This window comes from Branchiostoma lanceolatum, chromosome 9 (genome assembly GCF_035083965.1).
Source record: "Branchiostoma lanceolatum isolate klBraLanc5 chromosome 9, klBraLanc5.hap2, whole genome shotgun sequence".
NCBI classification, from domain to species: Eukaryota; Metazoa; Chordata; class Leptocardii; order Amphioxiformes; family Branchiostomatidae; genus Branchiostoma; species Branchiostoma lanceolatum.
Genome location: NC_089730.1, coordinates 8,499,332 through 8,519,109, shown reverse-complemented (window position 1 = coordinate 8,519,109; position 19,778 = coordinate 8,499,332). Strand labels below are relative to the sequence as shown.

The following is a 19,778-nucleotide window of genomic DNA, read 5'->3' as shown; positions in this document are numbered from 1 at the left end:
GAAAACTGATAGGATAGTTTGCCAGAGCAGCAGCTGCTAAAGATTTCTTCAGTATCTGAGCTACAGTAACCCCCAGGAGTGTCAGACATCTGTTGTGAATTTAGCTGTTGTGACAAACAAAGGTCCTATTGTTGGCTCATCCTACCAGTTTTATTTGCTTCCTTGTATTACTTTCTACTTCAATTTTATCTAACATTTCAGGAACATTCTATTGTATACATGTACATGTACTTGGAACCTTTTTTCCAGTTTTGGTGGAATTGCTTTACTAGCTTCACCCACACCCCCGCCCCAACCCAATAGGCATTGTCTTCCATCCAGCTCACACACATCTGGAATTGCATTGACCCAGTTTTTCCTCAAGGAAATTCAATTAAAGCCCAAACCCCCATGCATACCCTTGGGGCCCAAAAAAGGTAGACAGCCAGGGTAGACAGGCCAGGTAGACAGGGCCAGCTTTTTCCGCAATCCCGGTGAGGAGAAGTGTCCCTCAAAAAATCAGCTTACCCATCATCCTTTACGCGCTTTAATTAATTAAGCATGTGGATGTCTACGTCAGATATACAGTCACTGACATAACTTATAATTTTTAAGTAACGCAGCTGTCGTCATTTATGGTGGACGACGGAGTTCGGTAGAAGTTGTGTCCTTATTTACAACTCTGCACCATCGACGAAAGTTTTACTTTCCTTTTATCTGTGATGAATTACACCAGGAACGGTCGTACAAACAAACCTAGAAGTTTAGAAGAGCTGAACTTCTGAAGACATCGAGCACAGAATAAGCCACGGACTTTTCCAGTGCTCTGCCGTCTGTCTGGGGAGATGTGAAACTTCCTGAAAGGTACTGTACACAATTTGGACCGGGGGCGGGTCGTTTTTACCATGTTTTAGTACAATTATGAGCCTCTGAAACAGCTATAGCTACCGTTAGCGCTCTGTGCCGCACACTAGGACTGGATTTAATCACTGAAATACTCCCGGGATGGGGTCTTTGTCTTTCCTAAAAATTCCCCCGGGCGTCTTCGGGCTTAAAATAGCGGACGGGTTTGTTGTTTTCCAGTGTGGTTGTTTTCTCAGCCGAGTGCGACTGGAATCACCGGCCCACTGGGTTTGTGTCAAAGCTTATTACTTTCACTTTTGCATACAGACTTAATTTCCTTGCTTGCACATTGACAAGAGTGAATGAATCAACTTTATTGCTCAACAATCGTACATGGTACAATGTATGGCATGAAATCAACAATACTACAAGGCTAATCTATCCTACAATTAAAGTACAAAATAATTAATAAGAGCTGAGTACCACCCCCGGTGAGACTTGAAAGATCTTGAAAGTGTGAAACAAAAAGGAGGCCATTACTCTACCACATTTGTCCTAGTGAAGTATGGCATTGCATAATGGAAGGGTGTTCCTTACAGTCAATAAAACAATAGATAAACATGAAGAACAAAAGAATACTTTTAGCACAATTGATGTTGCTGTCTTAATGTCAAGATGTGCCTGTAGATGATTTTTCCAATAATGAATTTAACTGGGTGTTCCTGTCAATAAGATTTTTTGGCACTATAGACAGGATGTGTAGGACTGTGTATAATGCCTCATAATCCTGTCAACCCTGATATGACCCTAACATTGGGGATGATTGGTGCAAAAATACTTGTGTTATAGTTAAACCTGATTTCAGCAACCAGTCAGTTTGAGTGGTTGCTGAATCCAGGTTTGACAGTCACTGTAACTCAGTGTAACTGGTAGAAAAATGGTTGCTCAGGACAAGTGTTGCCCATGTAGAAACGGACAGGGCTGTTTTAATGTGGCTTGTGACTGTGGAGGTGGTTGTGTGGGCCAGGTGGTTGCTCGATTAGGTTTGACTGTATTTCCATTCCCGAGCAGGAACAGTTGATTAAAAACAATGAAAAATTATGTTTAGAAAAAGAATGCAATAGCTTGGATCGAACGTGCAACTTTTCGCTTGTTAGGCGATCACTGACTGAGCCATTTCACTGATTATTTGAATGTATGTTAACCAATTTAAAGGTATTTCTGTTGTTCCAGTCAATGTGACTTTTTTTGCACTATTGTCAGGACCATCCAGTAGCCTTAAGTGCCCTACTTTGAATAATATTTCTCCCCTTCAATCCCTCAGCTGACCTGTGGCTGCCAGGATGGGGGTTGACCTGGCCACATACCGGGCACGGATAGGTAGCTTCAGAAACCCTGGACCAGACTCCCTGAACTGCTGGGCTGAGGCATCATGTTTGTTAATATGGGTGGTCATCTCACAACTGATGCTGAAGCTAGCGGGGGATGTGGAGGAGAACCCTGGACCCAAGCATAAGTAAACATCAGAAATCATGCTTACAATAGCATGTTAGACTTAACCTTAATAGAAAAGTAAGCAGTTTGGCACAATTCTCTATAGGTTACAGAGTTAGGCAGCAGGGAGAAAGTTAAATTTGCAATATGTACATGTTGTAAGATGTGTACATGTTAAAAGATGAATTTTCAACATTATCACTATCTGATATGTTTGGTAAGTTGTATTGTTGGTCCCCTGTGTTACACAATCTCTCACTGCCATGGGCTGGTCAGTCGGCGGGCTGCTAGGAGTGCGATTTAGTCATGCAAGTTTTGTTGGATCCAGTACAATATGTGCTGTGTCTATATCTGCATCTATCTATTAATTTATGTTAAGCATCAGTTGAACTTAAGGATGTTTAAACCTAAGATTTTTTTGGTGTGTATGTTATTGATGTTTTGAATACTTCTGAATGGTAGCTTAGTCCTCCACAAGATGGACTTGAGTTTTTAGATGAAAGTGTCCTTTTATCACTTATCGAAACAAGTTGGTTTCAAAGAAACCCTGTCTGTATGTTTTGGGATAAAACAACAAACTTCCAGACTTACAGCCTTAAAACTTTAAGTAGTGTACACTGTCTTATGCAATGCTTAACCATTGTTGTTTCCATCTGATATATTCCCATTCTAGGACCAAGTCTAAAGTCAAAAAGGAAGATGAACCATCGACACCGTCTGTAGCCCAGTGTCAAACAAAACCCAGCAAGCTTCTGGATTCTCAGCCTGATGTCCAAGACCACAAGGTAGTGCACAAAGAAACATCCTTACCAGGAAAATTTCCTATCATTATCATCAAATCCTTCACTGATGAGAGATATTTGACCGTAATGACGGCTTTAATACACCCCAGTCATAGTAGGACAGCTATTGTTTTGTATGTCAATACGTCACATCTGATCCCTTGACCTGACTTATAAATGTAAGAATAAAGACAAAATATCAGGTACAGTAAATTTATGACATAAAATGTTTCATTAGTGACACAAACATGACTAACTGTTCCATGTTGTTGATATAGCAAAAGCAGAGTGGACCTATTGAATCTGAAGATGCCTTGGGTGTGGAAGAAAATGGCTGGAGGGCAAGCAAAGAAGGTAAAATTTGAAAAATCAATCAAGACATGTGAAATTGCAACTGTTGGTGTTAGCTTTAGTTGTTTATTCCATTATTTTTTCATTCTTTCCATCCATCTATGCATCATATATTGTGTCTGTGACTGGATGCATGTCTTACAAAGATTTGTTGATGAAAAGACTGTGTGTTGTAAAATAATAGACTTTGCATTGTAAAGGAAAGGTTATTTTTTGTGACAGTGGATCCTCAGAGACAGGCAGACGTCAGCTCTGATTGGGCGTCCTGGAGCGTGGAGGATGTGGCCACCTGGTTGAAGAGGATAGGTATCAAGGACCAACATGTTGAGGCATTACAAGAAGTAGAAGTCGATGGTGAATTGCTTAAGTCCTATACTGTACACACATTACGGGAGGATCTTGCTGAAGTAGGGCACAAAATCCCTCCAGGACCTATCAGGAAAATCATAAATGCTAGGGATAGATTGAGTATGATTGGGAAATGTCACATAAGGACTGGTAATACTGAATCAGATACACATTCCCCTGGTGCTACAATAGCTTTAACAGTATCAAGTGGGGGACAGTTTGAAAAGGAAGTGTCTGTATGTCTTTTGCCTGATGGTGACACAGTCAAAATCCCACTTTGTTTGGAGAAGGGAGCAAATGTATTGAGCCCAGCATCTAATGATTGTAAGCATACAAAAGCACCTCTTGTCGTACGACCAAAAGAGAGAACTAGATCCCAAGTACCCATGGACTTGGAGTTGCAGTCAAAACAAACTGAAGAAGATATCAAAATGCGCAATGACCATGTTGCTGTGGCCTTGGACAAGGATCACACTGTTGTCACTGGGACCACCTTGCCTGTACCAAAGACAAAACACCAAGTGCCTGATACAGCAGAAATGATGACAGCCATGAATAAGAAACATGAAGAGACCTTCAGAAAATTTGACAAAGATGTAGGCTGTAACTACTGTGCTGGACAATTCTTTCCAAGGGGAGAGTCAGGTGCAGATGCATCCCATGTTTGTCATGAGTATAAACTATTCACAGAAGCTGCAAAACAACCACAACCCAAGAAGGAGAGAAAATACTTGAACGAAACAATGAGGTTTGCATGTGGATGCTTAAACGAGAGAATTAATGGAACAATCCACTTTGGCGTGGACGACAATGGCAAAATAATTGGGTTCAATGTCACTGAATTAGAATTGGAGAAGCAAATCTATTGTGATTCGTTAAGCAATGGCAAAGAGAAAATGTTTGACATTTGCCCCACACAAGTAGAGGCTGCAAGGCATTGCATTAGGGAGCCAAAATTTGTACCTGTTGTTACCACAGCTAGCCTTGAAGTTAGGTATGTAATGGAAGTAGACATTGTTCCATCAAGTGAGTACTGTAAGGATCTGATGTTTAAGGTGGCACTGATAGATGAAAAGGGTACTAGTAATAGATTAAACCCTACTGTGTATCGTCGTTTCAAAGCGGCAACTCAAAGTCTCAAGGGCCAAAAGAAAGAAAACGAGTTCAAACTTAAGATCCTGCCAGGAAATGTGGAGAGTCTGAAGAAAAGGGAACAAAATCAATCCAGCATTGTCCCTTCCGGGCAATCATTAGACAAAGCAAAGGAGTTTAAGAAGCTTCTCTGTGTGGGGGAGAAAACCTTAGAGGGCTTCGTCCACCGCATTCTTGTTGCCAATGGCCCAGAGTATCCCAAACCAAGCTTTGAGGAATTCAGGGACCTCTATGACTTCATTGTAGACATTCCATTTACAGCTGTCTTTGACTTTGATGCAGAGTCTACAACCAATGGGTTACACAAGCTGTATGATAGTCTGATGACTGAGAGAGAAGACAGTACCTGCAATGTTAGGATCTTGGAACCAGACAGCTTTTCCAAGAACATTGCAATGACAAGTCTGGATTTCTACCAAGACACCAACTTCCCCAAGGAAGTTTGCTGGATCATGTCCAATGGCTGGATAAACTCCAATAGCAATAAAAGAGAGGAACCAATGGACCTGCAGCAGTGGACAGAGGCAAGGGGAAGAGGAATCACAGAGGCAATGATAAAGTACACAGACCCAGGAATCAATCAGGAGGGCCGAGTTTTGATTGTCTTTTTTCTGTTGTCAAAATCTCAAATTGATATCATTGCAGAATTGTTCCATACCTTTTGCATGCGCATTGGCCTTGAAAGTCTTATGGTCCTTACACCCAGTGAACAATACCTGACAGCATGGTTGAATGCGCTTCAACACAGGTACAAAAGAGATGACATTCATCGTCGGGCTGTTGTGATGCCACCCAAGCATATCGGCATTGCTGTGTCACAACTGAAAGGCATAACGTATGCCAAACAATGCTTTGTGCAATGCTCTACTGGAATAATCGCTCATCTGGACCGTAAAATGAAGACAGCTATAAAAGACCTTGAGGTTCTCAGTGTTTCGCAGTGTACTGATACTGCTGGAGAACTGAAGAAAGATCGGAATGCCCTAAGGCAGCTAAGGACGGACTCCGAGCTCAGCTTCTATAGAGGAAACAAGGTTGAATGGTGGAACTTCTTCTTCAATCAAGTTGCAAAGCGAGATGTGTATGATGACCTCAATAGGTACATAAACAATGCACTCTCTGGTTCACAGGGTAGGAAGATAAGTGTTATTGCAATCAACCATCAACCGGGGGCAGGGGGCAGCACGCTTGCTATGCATGCATTGTGGGAATTTCGGCACAGATGCAGATGTGTGGTGATCAAGAAAAGCCAACCGGACTGGGACACAGCCAGTCAGTTGATGAAGCTGTATGCATTTCACGAGAATGACCTTCAGCAATGCTTACCAATCTTAGCACTGGTAGAGGATGTTGATGAAGACGCATTCTGCAATTTCCTGTCAACTTTAAGCGGCGTATTTAGTCTAAAGGACACAGCTCAGCCAGCATGTATTGTGCTTTATTGTGGACAAACAGAACTTGCATTCCAACCGAAGAAACTCCCTGTCGTTCATCTTGAACTTAAGCTTTCAGAAGGCGAGCAGGACTGGTTCAGGACAAAGTTTGAGCAACTGGAAGTAAGGAACATCCCAGAAATCAGTTTGGAGGACATGATGTCATTCAACCTGTTTAAGGAAGGCTTCAATGAGGATTATGTTCGACGAACTGTATCAAAATACTTGGACAGGGTCACCCCGAAGGAAAGAGAACTGATAAGCTACATAGCACTGCTCAATGTATTCCTTGTGGATAAAAGCCTCCCTGCCCTTCTGTGTGACACATTCATGCCAGGAGGATCCAAGTGGGAACAGAAACTTTCAGAAGCTGCCAACATACTGTTGATGAAGGTGCAAGATTCCCAAAGTAGCATTGGAGCATACAAGGTCAAGCATCCAAAAATTGCAGAGGAGACACTAAATCAGGCAATACACGACAGACAGGCATTGTCTTTGATCACAGAACACTTTCTGAAGTGCTCAATGTTCAAAGAAAGATCGTTTGCTGTGAAGTATCTGATGGAGATGACAGATCAGATATTCAAGCACCGAACATGGAAGCAAACATCACACCAGGCTGAACGATCAAAGAAGAAGAGACCTGCTGTTGATGTAGACCCCAGAGAGGAAGGTGATGAAGAGAGGGAGACTTTCTCTGCTCTTGTTCAAAGGATCATCACACAAGAGGACTGCGAGGCTGCCGTACATGTTCTTGAGATATGGTATGACGTCAAGAAACAACTGCAACAGAGACTGTACCCAAAGGGTTATCATGAGGACCCAATGATATTCCAACAAATAGCAAGAATTTACATGTATGCACAAAAGCACAATGATGCTCACCATTGGGCAGATGAAGCTCTTTCCCTGTGCATTAAGGAAAACTCATACCTCCTCGACACCAAGGGGCATATCTACAAAGCAGAATTTGTAGCCCAGATAAATAAAGATACCTATGAGCCACAGAGTGTAACTGATATTGCCTTTAAAGCAATAGACATTTTCCGAAAGGCACAGAATGCTAACAAGATGGAGACGAGTGGATTTAATACAGCCCCATACTTTGGAGAGTTGTTTATGTCATTCAGCCTATTCCGTCTGGTATATAACTCTACCAGCCATGACAGAAATATGCTTCGTGAGTTCTTGCTAACCGGTCAAGACCCCCCAAACTTTGTTCTAGAAGTTTGGGGAACGTACACTGAGCAACTAAGATGCCAAGTGCTGAATATTCGAAACACGATGGACTACTTGTCTGAAATACAGACTATCTACAAAGAAGATGACGAACTGGCTAGCTTTGACAGTGAGTTTCGAAAGCTACTGCTTGCAAAACGAAAGCTTCAGAAGTACATAGAGCTGTACATCAAGTACTTTGGCGAATATGAAGCAACTCCACCCAGCTACATCAGACATCCTCCTGACATGTGTAACTGGCGAAGAAGGAAGGTGATCTGTAAGAATGGAAACAACTTCAGAGAAGTGTTTCAAATGGCGAAAGACCAGAAGTATGATGACTTGCGTGAGATCAGAAAGCTTCTTGGGCAAAACGAACCAAAGACATGCTTTGATCTGCAACATCTCATTGCCGTTATGCTGGCACTGTCAAGGCATGAGTCTCCTGAAGAAGCCATCATGTCCTACATGGAAGTTGTCAAGCTCAGCGAAGAATTTGTCCAGGTGTATCACGATCACGACATCAGCAGAATGAAAGCCTTCTTTTATGTAACTATGCTGATGTGGCCACGCAAAGAAATGCTTTTGGAATTCAACTTATCTCTATTCGAGAGGTACCTTGGAGAGTTGTCTGAGCTCGGAAAGTCCACTCTGTTTTACAGAGGAAACCAGTTGCAACATGGAAGAGCGTCAGGGTTTCGACCAGCAAAGAAGGTCTATTTCTACCTCGGCAAGGGCCTAGGGCTGCATGCCTTCATACACGTGACACATTTCTCAGGTGATGACAGGGAGCGTGGCATGATCCCATTTTGGGAATCTCCTCAAGCAAAGGACCTCCTAAGGCGAGTAAATGGCAGATTGATCGAGTATAACACAATTCATGCAGTGAACCCCTTCAATCCAAATAAGCCCATACGAGTTCAACTGGCAAGACCGGAAAGGGAAAGATTCGTGAACAGGAAACCTGTTAACTTCATTTTGGGGTTCAGTTGGTCGGGTCCACTGGCATTCAATGTGCTGGACGATCATATCCAGGAGGAGACACCTGAAATAACTGAGAGCGTCATCTACGAACTTGAAGAAGAAGCTGCATCAGCCAGCGGGGGAATGGACTTTGGGTCATCTATGGTTCCCAGTGACTACACAGGGGTACAGGAGAGATTCCCTCCTTACAGTGGTCATGTCCATCGACCCCAGGACACAAGACGTCCCATGCCAACTTACAGAGAGCCAACTGGAACACCGCCCCAGGAGAATTCTTCAACCAAACGAATACGGTGTACTGAATGTAATCATCTATGGAATGTCCCAGCTTATTTCACATACTATTACTGCAAAAATCCTGACTGCAAAGCCAAGCTTATGATTCGCCCATCGATTGAAATGTAACCCGCCTAAGTGGGAACAAATCAGAAAAGCTATATTTCCTATCAAGGAAAATACAACTTAACAATCTCCTAACAGATACAACACCCCAACCTTCCCAAACCCTTTACAATTATGGGCAGAGTAGGGCATCAATATTTGGCAAAAAAAAGGCCAACTACATTTCACTTTTCATGAGTCACTTCTGCTAATGTTAACATTCAAGATGATATCAGGCTAGATGTAAGCAGCTCTTTTGAACATTTTTACTCCGGGAAGGAGGATGACCTCCTTCTGGGAGTATTGGGAATGCATTTGTTTGCGCGTTCGCATCTATAACTCACGATCCCGTTGTCGCATTGGTGTGTAACTTGTTTCAATGTTGTGGTCATTGTCACAGACTGATGCCACCTGGGAAGAACACAAAAAAAGTGTACCATCACTATAGACAGTGACAAGTTATTTTGAGTTAGGTTGAAATCTAAATTTGAAACAATGTGTGAAAGTGTCTGTCACATTCTAACATCTTCAGTTAGTCTGGTCTGCAGCTCTATTCCATAAGTGAAGGTAATCAAAATTCAATCCTGTTAATGACAAGTTGTAGCTAAAATAGTACATCCATAAAATTAAAATGCTTCACAAGCTATATCTGTTCAAAAGTGCATTGGACGTGGACTCCCTTCAGCTACTGTTTATATGTAATATGTTATGTTATATTATATAACACTATAATAGTTATAGGAATTTTTCAATTTCAGAATTCAGGACTCATTGATGAAGCGTGATATGATTGTTTGAGTTTCTTATGAAGTTTGATACTTGCATTTTTCTGTCAGAAGTGATAAATTCTTCAAATGTGTCAGTCTTCATGTGACGCAGAAGAAACAGAATTTGTGTTGAAGTAATAGATACAATGTACTTGGTTCTTCATGTTTACTTTTGTAATACTGTAGCAATATTTTTGAAAACAGTTTACTTCTGTAAAAGGTTGACAGGCTCTAATCAAACTTTTCATGACAGGCAGAGCCACATATGATTGATGATACATTTTGATTCCATTGTCTCTGTAGGCTAGTGCTAATGAATTGCATTTAATGATAAATTGTCGTAGCATATGATTGTGTATTGTATGTACCTGCTCTAATACTGTACTTGCAGTGTTCCATGTTCTTGTCACATCAATGGAGTATCCTGCAGAAGTGTAAAACTAGAATTTTTTTTGTCAATTATATGGCTTAGAATACTATATTACAATAATAACTATTAGTATAAGTTTTGCCAGTTATATACCTCCTTGGGCTGTACAAGAGATACACAAGTTAGATTCAATCCACAGTTTTGTGAAACAACACTTTATTATTCGTGATATTCTGTAACACAAGGGAAATCATATTCCTAGGAAACCACATCGTTACAGAAAACTCCTGTAAATCAGATAATACGCTTTTTAGTTGCCATGTCAACCCATTAATATACAAACGAGCTATTAATCTTAAATCAATTTGTGGAGGGTGGATTTGTTCACAAGTATGCTCTAAATATCAGACTCGAAGTTTTAAAAATTTCTTGTGGTTCTTTTAGGGACATTCCATGACAAGAATTCAAGCATCATTTTCAATTCCTAAAAATAGTCTCAAAAATAATTTCCCAGTGATATTTGGAAGTTGAATTGACAAATTGATTACATGCAATTCTCCACTGAGAATAACTTGATGAGTAGAAACTTTGGAGAATATTTCAGATTAAATCAAGAAACTACTGCAGTACATGTATTTAAAACAATACCAATATCCTTAATGGAAAATCAAAGTGTCTTCTATCTGCTTTACAATCATAGTGCCCCCATAGCAAACAGACTTGTTCAAAAGAGTTAAACACACATGGCAAAACTGACAACCCCACTTGTCTGGAAAGGTTCACCCATATTCTTACTTCACAGTCTTTTAAACTATATTTTGCCCTGCTCAATAAGACATGTATTTCAGCCCTTCTAAAATAATGATCATTACCAAGAAAAACTTACAAAAAGGGCCCATTGGTAAATGTCAATATTATGACAATAGTTTCTGCTTTCAGATATATACATTACAACTAATTATAACTGAGAGTACAGGTATGATAAAGAATCTTGAGAATGTTAACTAAATATTCTGTTCCCAGTGTTAAATGTTTTTGCCTTCGATGTACCAGTTTGGAAGATTTACATGTTTAAAAGGGAAATAATATTTGGGTAATTCTTTTGAAAAGCAAGCAGCACTATTCTCTTTGTTAGGAAGTTTTACAGTTCATATACAGTACAGCCAAATTGCAACACCTGGCGTATCAATTAAGATTCAACTATTTAAAAAAAAACTTGGCCTGAGAATATCTCAGCCAATACTAGTACTTAAAAACAAACATATGGCATCAGTTATAACTTATTCATATCTACAACACACATGATAAGAATAACAGCTTTTAGAAGTTATAGATGAGGAGGATTAAACTATACAATAGAATACATTTCATTGAAATTTCCTGCATAAAAACAAGTATTTCCACACCTTTGGACAAGCCAAATGAAACCGAGAAAAACACAGATAGAACATGCTAGCAGTGACATATTTGATTACTAAAAATGTTTGATGATCTTAACCAGTCCACAGAGTTCTTAAAGGCAACAGACTTTGACAGAAGAGACACGCTTCTATTCTCAAGCATGTTGTTCCACTTATGCACAAACCCTGCCCATTAGAGGAAAACAATCTATAAAAATATTGCATCTAGCTTCTAACACCTTCCCCCACTAACGAAAGAGATAGAGATGTTCAAGAACCTAAACATTTCTGCTGAATTACCTGTAGTTGAGAGCGTAATTTTACCAGTAACAATATAATCTGTATCCTGCATGCAGCCTGTTTCTTGTGATGTATTTGTTATTATATCAATTTTACTGTCTTACTTTAAGCATGCTATATGACTGACTTGTTGCCGATTTGACGTCAAATTCCTATGATTTCAAGCTGCCCATAATCAAGTCAGTGACAGTGAAAACATTAGACTAGAAATCCAATCATTAAAGATTTAGATATAGACGAAGGCCTCTGACTACTCAGAAAAACAATATCTTACTGAATATTTCAGAAAAGTGAATGTTAAAAGTGACATGAAACAGTTTTAGAAAAAGAATACTGACATCCCCGTGTCTTTAACTCTGATTTCTTCCTGAGCAATTATACTTCACTGACTGGTACAACAATACAGTAGATAAAAACAAAAATAGCACACACATGCAAGGATGTATCATTGTAAAAGTCCAGTCAAGACAATTTGTTATATGTTTGGAGGAATTCTGGCTGCTGCCGTCCTTTCTGCTGTGAAGTCATACTTGTACTGGAAAAGATAATAAAAGGTATGGTTAAAATCAGTGTACTCACAATATCTTAGGTATAGAAGCCAATAACATGACAATGTACACTCTCAATAGTAACGTTGGGTAACATAAATTCGTGGGGTACTTAAATTCGGGATTTTTCGAAAACGGGGTATTTAGGGATATGTGCTAGATGCAACATCAGTAATACCGCTAGAAATGCAAACTTGACAGACTAACGTATTCAGAACACTGTCTGAAAAGCTTCGATAAGCATGCATTAGAAGGCGACGAGGACAAAAACTCTTCGTCCCTTATTTGAACAGTCTGAGGGCTTCGTGGGAGAATCACGATACATCGTTGTCGGCTGGTTTATAAGACAAATGTCACATCCGTTTCCTGCTAAATACAATCATTTACAAGACAACTTATTTTCTTAAAATTGCTGACCTGCAATTGGACTCTAAGTGTGATCAATCATCAAAACCCCTCTTTGTTGCTACAACCTACGGCACTTGTATTTTCCCGCCGCCATATCATTACCCAGAATCCTGTTGTCAAGCAGACGACAAAGGTTTGTGAGGAACACTTTTTTGTCTAAATGTTGCGTGTGATTGTGGACTGAGGACAATATTTTCCTCAAAGTTTGCTCCTAACAAAACAAGGAATACATGGACATAGTAGTATTATCAATGCTACGGCATCCGGCTAACTTTCCATGAATAATGTACACGTTGCCATGACGGTGGATGTCGACTTTGACGTTCTATAGCTACCGACTCAACACACGGGTTGTTCCCGTAGGCCTGATGTGTGCGGTACGGCCGTTTTTTCGTGTATTTTTTTACTTGGACATGTCTATATCCATAGCACTCTCCTCAAGCCAAGGATGGAACGAATAGCTGCTGTATAAAATGTAATTAGCGGTAAGATAGTCAAGACGAATCTTCTCTCCCGAATTAATGTTCACCCCTGTCCGACAACACCGTCATTGTGCGTGCGGCGGACGGTAGTTTCAAGTTGAAATATTATGGTGTCAGCACGACTAGAGACAAAATCTACCGTATATATGATTAGTGCAAAGATAGTACATGATACTGACAGAATAATAGAAAAAAAGGATGGTTTATTGTTCTGCTAGATTGATTTCAGTCAATCATTATCGGAAAAATCCCGAATTTATGTTACCCAACGTTACACTCTCAAAGGATTTGATTTAGCCAAGTCATCAACTTCATTACAGCACTATCAATGCTCTATTCAAAATGCTAAGAAATGGATAGTCATACCTTATTTTCAATCTCTTGCTCTGTTTGATATTGCATTTCTGGTAAGGAGAACTGTAAATAAAATAAAAAATTATAATTTCATAATGAAACTCATTCATGCATGTTTACTGAAATGTACTTGTCAATGGGAAAGAGGCAAGCAAACATGATAGTCGACTGATGGCAGACCAGTAACAATACTCACATCTTTGATACTGTCTGCTCCTAGGTTTTTGTTAAGTTCAAATGGGATGCCATCTACAGCTGTGAAGACATGAGAAATAGGTCAAGTGATGTTAGTACAATACAAAGTTACACATTCAAACTACTATACAAACAAGCAAATTAGAATGCAAAGTTGCTTCCAGACTGTTGCTTCTCGCGAGACTAGGTCATTCCGTGATCAAGATGTACAGTTGACATCGAAAATTTGGAGGTGCGTATCTTGTTACATTTTCTTAGTCACTGTTTGAGGAATATTCTAGTAACTGTTATTACACGTGACTGATGAATCTCTTCAACGCTTCCAGACTGCTTTTCAAAGAAACAGACTTCAATCTGTCAAATCCTTTATCACATATTTGATGAAAAGAAATGTTTAATTACCTGTTGCTATTTTGACTGTGGACATCTGTCTGGTGAGAGGGATGATGTCGGCCCTCTGTCTGTGGATGTCAGCGGGAAGGGTATGGTATTGTCTACATCATGGGACAGACAACCACCACCACAGGGTTAAAACATACACCAACCTTACAACCACACCTCTGCAATATACACATAAACCCACCTCTACAACATAGACCATCTCTATAAGATACATCAACCTTACAACCACACCTCTACAACATACACCAACCTTACAACCACACCTCTGCAATATACACCTACGCCCACCTCTACAACATATACTTAACCCACCTCTACAACATACACCTAAACACACCTCTACAACATACACCTAAACACACCTTTACAAAATGTTCCTAAACCAACCTCTACAACATACACCAACTCTACAACGTTAATTAACATACACCTAAATCTACCTCTACAGCAATACACCTAAAACCACCTCTACAACATACACCATCTCTACAAACATACACCTAAACCCACTTCTACAACATATACCACCTCTACAACATACACCTAAACTTCCCTCTACAACATATCTAAACCGACCTCTACAACATACACCTAAATGCACCTCTATAACATTCGCCTAAACACACCTCTACAACATACATGTACACCTAAACCCAACTCGATGAAATACAGTCAAATCCACCCCATTCTACACCATTCAGACTTATATCAAGTTGCTGAGTGTTCCTTAACGGAAGCTATGTAAAAGGAACTAATAGTATGAACAATGTGCATGGCATTTATCCTATTGATTGTCAGGAATGTCAGCTTGATACAACTAGCATGAGATAGTGTACACCTGTTTGACTGTGGACAAGAAGATAGAACTAATCAAGAGAAGAAAGTACACTCTAACTTCTAAGGCAACTACATGTGTGTTTCAAAACTGAATGCTATCGAAAAGGGAACACAAAATGTGACAACGCTAAGATATGGCCTTCCCATGATCCAGAACCACCAAAGCACAAGACATCAAGCTAAGAAGTTCTTTCTCTTACCTTTGTACATCTGGAGCGTATGACGGACTTGCAGGAACTGGCTGCTGTGTGAGGGGTTGTGACTGTTGTCTGGTCATGTTGGGTGGACCAGGGGCAGGCCGGGCTGGACCTGGTGTTCTCTGTACAGGACCCATCTTATACGACACTGAGATGCTGTTCACTTCCCTGCAGGAAATAAGGTATACTGATATTTCCATACACCGATCCTGACTGTCCATCACAATTAGCAGTTCAACCAATGATAGCATTGCAATTAAAGGATCAACCAAAGAGGTTGTATGTCCGTCAAATTTGTGCATTTTCATGTTCTTATTTAAATTTGCTTTTCTAGGTTTTGACAGAGGTGGGAGGAGTTATGGAGTCCGTCTACTATCAGCTTGATGTTTCTGCTCAAGTACCTATTGTGCTCATAAAGCAATTATAGCTACAAGCATACAGGTATATGATTCTACTCACAATAAAACATACATATATGTACTAGACAGTGTATATAGTAGAAAATAATCATGTCAAAAGCAGAACACAACATAGGAAAGACTGAGAACTGAGGAGAAGAGATACTGACACCAGTGCCTTGGAAGTCTGGAATAGAAGCAAAACTAGAGGATAGACAGATCAGCACAATGGACAGGTCAAGTCATAAAGAGGTTGCTGCAAAGGTCATATACAGGTGAAAGGTCAATACTAGTACTGATGATGTGATGAGACATGAGCAGAAAATGAAAGAGGACAGAAAGGTGAGTCACAAGGTGAAAGTCATGGTAGCAATGGTCACTTCTAGTCTACTATTTGAGAAAGAACTTCTCGAGGGTGTTCAGGTTAAAATGCTCCTAAAATTGCATCAAATTTTGCCAATGTTACGTTAACACTGAGCATTCTTAGAGCCAAAATTGATGTCATTTAGCACATACAAAGACCATTGCAGCACCGCCAGCACGTATACAGTTCTAAGGCTTTATTTCAAGCTCATAATTATCATCATCACTATACAGTGGAGATTTGTCTGTGAAAATAGAAACTACCTGTACCCAAACTGCAGCCACATGTAAATGAGGTCTGCATCGAGAGATACCAGCAGGCTACAGGTTAAAAGCTGTTTCATATTCGCCTCTGATACTAGCACAAGAAGCAGCTACGTACAAGGCAAGAGAAGGTTGGTGGGGTAAGCTACCCACCTATTACACAGATCCACTGAGGAATGTAAGTTTGCCATGCTGGACAGACTAGAAGAACTACTAGAGTGAGGCAGTCGAGGCAGGGACGATCCATTATGATGGACGGGAGGGGGAGGGGCAGGACGAGAAGGGGTAAAGGGGAGGGGCTTGAAAAATAGTCTTTCCAGGCAAAAGACGGAGATGTGATTTGCCACCCTGAAAGAATAGGTGAGATAGCAAGGGAGAAAGAAGTGAGTTAGTAAAATGCTATTAGAGGAAACGTGAAAAACGGTAAATTCTCACCAATTTTTTATGTCAAACTGATGAAATCAGTTCCTATCAAAATACTAGTAGTGCTTGACTTTTTGTACAAAGAATTGAGCACTATACTCTTCAATGTCATCATAAAAGACAGAAAGAATGGTAACACCTGTCCTGTACCTCTCAAATGTCAGCATTGATATAACAAATACATTCTTTTACTTCTAATCTAACAAAGCAAAGTAATCTGGTGGATAAAGTCTATTCTAGCTATATAGTACAGTAGTAGAAATGTATAATTCATGACATCATCCAATATAGCAATTTCATATATTGATTTGTGTTCCAGAATTCTGCATTTCACCATGTCATCACTGTGCAGCAGATTGATCTTATGGACAAGAGAATTTTTTTCATATCTCACGTTAAACTACAGAACATGTGTGTGTCCTTACATATGTCCACACAATGAAGACACATACACAACACTCACCCTACAAATGTGAACCCAGGCGGCGGCCTCTTGGTCTTTGCCAACAACTTCATGTCACAAATAGCAGAGTCCGTCATGTTCCTTGGAAGCATCTTTATACACAGAATTCTTTTCTTCAGAGCAATTTCTCCTGGAAGATGGAATATAATCAGCTGTGTGTTAAGTATATACAGTGTTACTGTTTTCTATACAGTTTCCATGTAGTTTACTGCTTAGTACTGTATTAATCTTAGTGTGTATAGCATAGACTGGGGGGAGCAACTCTGCCACTGGATTAAGTGGTCCAAAGTTCAAATCCTGGTCATTATTGCTTACCCCAATTGCATGCTAATGTGCAGGGCTGAAGTCCTTAGGACGGGACATTGAGCCATGGATCTACTAGTAATGTTTCTTGTGCTTGTGCAAGGAATATTACCCTCAGCTGGTACAATAAACCTGCACATACTGTACACATTGTGTGTCTTTCCTGTTACACACAACTAGTGATTAGCTTAACTGGTTTGAGAACTGCTTTCACTTTCACGGTATGACATATGTTAAAGCATTAACATTGTGAGAATAACAGAACTTTTTGTGCTTGCTGCCGCACTTCATTAAGAGAGATAGGTCTGTAACCTCACCTGTGTCTGCTGTTGCACTGATCTGGGAGTAGCCTGTAGGGACGATGTCCCTCTCCCCCAGTATGGCCACATCTGCAAGGACATTGCCACCCACCTAACACAGAAAAGACATAAGGGTGGTATAACATTTCATTAGCATCATGTTGATCTTTGAAATGTGAAAGCCTTTCTCTGTGTTCCTAAAGCCTAGTTTTCAACAGAAATGTTTAGCTGTCAAAAGACTATCCAAGAGGATCCAAATGTCAGCACCAGGATCAATGCTTTTTGTACAGAAATGATATAGATATCATGAAATAATGCAGTACTGGCAAAATCGATGACAGTTAATGTTGGTACAGTTTGAGTCAGCATGTCTCACCAACTACTAGTACATAATTATGGTGGCACTTAGGTACCTAAACTTATATCAATATAGCCACTGAGTCTCTTTCATACTCTCCACAAATAGATGAGAGGATGAAAGAGACTGCTGCTATAAATTATATAGTATAATAGGTTTATACCAGTCCAGGTGGCACTAACATTGTCAATGTGCCGAATCTTTAACCATCACTACCGAGATCATCTATAGTATAGGAAAGTGTCTGCTTAAATCAGGAGTATTGTTCAGAGGAACTTACATTAGCATATGCTCTGTTGAAGCAGATGTATCTTGTGACCTTTTTGCCGAAAAACTTGTCTGTCCAGAGGTCGCCATCTTTCCCATCTTCTGTGTCACTGAGCTGTGAAACAAGGAAGTGTTACGCATTAGATATCAGTCATTACATGCATACATCAAATTAGCATTTGTGTCATTATGTTTCACACAGAAATTGTAGGTTGTCAAGGAACTTCCCGAGTAGGTATGGATTTCATTTTTCACCAGTTCATTTTCAGCACACCTGATACAAATGAATATTGAATTTCAATACTGCATCTGCAAATACTGGTAGCTAATTTCTTTTGTTGGTGTTTAAGATCAAAACTGGTCGACTTCGATGCTTTTGGTGTATGAAACTCGCACTGGTTTCGCTTTTACTACAGCTTCAGATTCAGTGGGCTAAGAACTTACTTGTCCATTTTACATCATATATCATGTTTATTTGAACGTAACGTTACTAATATTTCTCTTCCTGCATGTTTTGAAGTGCACATGAAAATAAAGTTCACACAGTTCTACTTCAAACATGCACAAGAAATACATGCCACACCCTTGACATTGGAAATGCGTTGAAATACATATTTCTGGTCATACACATATCATATTACTCACTATTGTAAAACCTTGCGGACATCTCTCCTTGCTGGTCACCACGCAGACCTCAGTGATGGGCGCCTCCTGAGGAAGACTGTCCCTTCTGTCTCCCGTGTTGTTCATGGAAGCTTTAGAGTCCTTCTCAAACAGGCTTTGTGAACAAAAAAACAGCTGTCAAAAATAACTTTGATTGAGGGGGAGGGGGGCGCCTGTCTGCTAACGGTATCTCCGTATACGACTGAAATATTTGCGCGCTTGTTTCCGTATGAATACCCCCAAAACAATGCCAAGTCGTTCAACAGAGACTCCGGTTTACGTCCACCCGCAAGCGAAATTTCTCATCTGGTCTTAGAAAACACGACAGTCCGCAGAATTTGGCAAACATTCGTCAGCCTGTCAAATTTAGTTTCGGTGGTTACTCCACCCGCAGTCGGGGCACTTCCGGGATAAAATTTCCTGCCGCGCATGCGCACTGTGGCTGTGACGTCGGGGTTACTAGAGGTCATCCCTCATGTGACTGTGAGAGTTTTTCTGTGGCAGCAGACAAGCTATATTTATCTCCGTCCGAGAGGTCAAGTTTTCATGGGCGCTGGTTAATATAATATATGTTCATGCATTGGTATGGCTACTAGCTTATTGGAGAGATCGAGTAAAAATCTGTTTGATGTGCGTTTTATAGTAGATAAATTGAATTATGTGAATTAATAAAATGAGCCAGGGAGGTTATACTTAAAGTTATAGCATTGCTGTACTAATTATATATACCCTGGAATTGCTAACGTTAGCAG

General features: G+C 40.2%; 2 protein-coding genes across 3 annotated transcripts; one reads left to right on the top strand and one right to left on the bottom strand.

Annotated features, from left to right (window-relative positions):
- The first annotated feature begins 533 nt into the window (after positions 1-533).
- LOC136442574 (sterile alpha motif domain-containing protein 9-like) lies at positions 534-10,462 on the top strand. The gene is made up of 5 exons (XM_066439498.1): positions 534-843; positions 2,147-2,338; positions 2,990-3,101; positions 3,377-3,452; positions 3,672-10,462. Exons 2-5 carry the CDS (start codon positions 2,166-2,168, stop codon positions 8,987-8,989), a joined length of 5,679 nt encoding a protein of 1,892 aa, XP_066295595.1. The 5' UTR covers positions 534-843; positions 2,147-2,165; the 3' UTR covers positions 8,990-10,462.
- An 851-nt stretch (positions 10,463-11,313) lies between these two features.
- Positions 11,314-19,490, bottom strand: LOC136442580 (multivesicular body subunit 12B-like). Of its 2 annotated transcripts, none has more exons than XM_066439516.1 (9): positions 19,009-19,490; positions 18,377-18,478; positions 17,757-17,850; positions 17,137-17,266; positions 15,229-15,393; positions 14,192-14,250; positions 13,791-13,849; positions 13,607-13,657; positions 11,314-12,337 (listed from the first exon to the last, which is right to left on the bottom strand). In XM_066439516.1, the coding sequence occupies exons 1-9, from the start codon at positions 19,111-19,113 to the stop codon at positions 12,278-12,280; spliced, it is 825 nt and encodes a 274-aa protein (XP_066295613.1). In that variant the 5' UTR covers positions 19,114-19,490; the 3' UTR covers positions 11,314-12,277. The 2 variants fall into 2 exon arrangements, with proteins under 2 accessions (XP_066295613.1, XP_066295612.1); XM_066439515.1 differs by having other exon boundaries at positions 14,192-14,283; positions 19,009-19,475.
- Between the last annotated feature and the right edge of the window lie 288 nt (positions 19,491-19,778).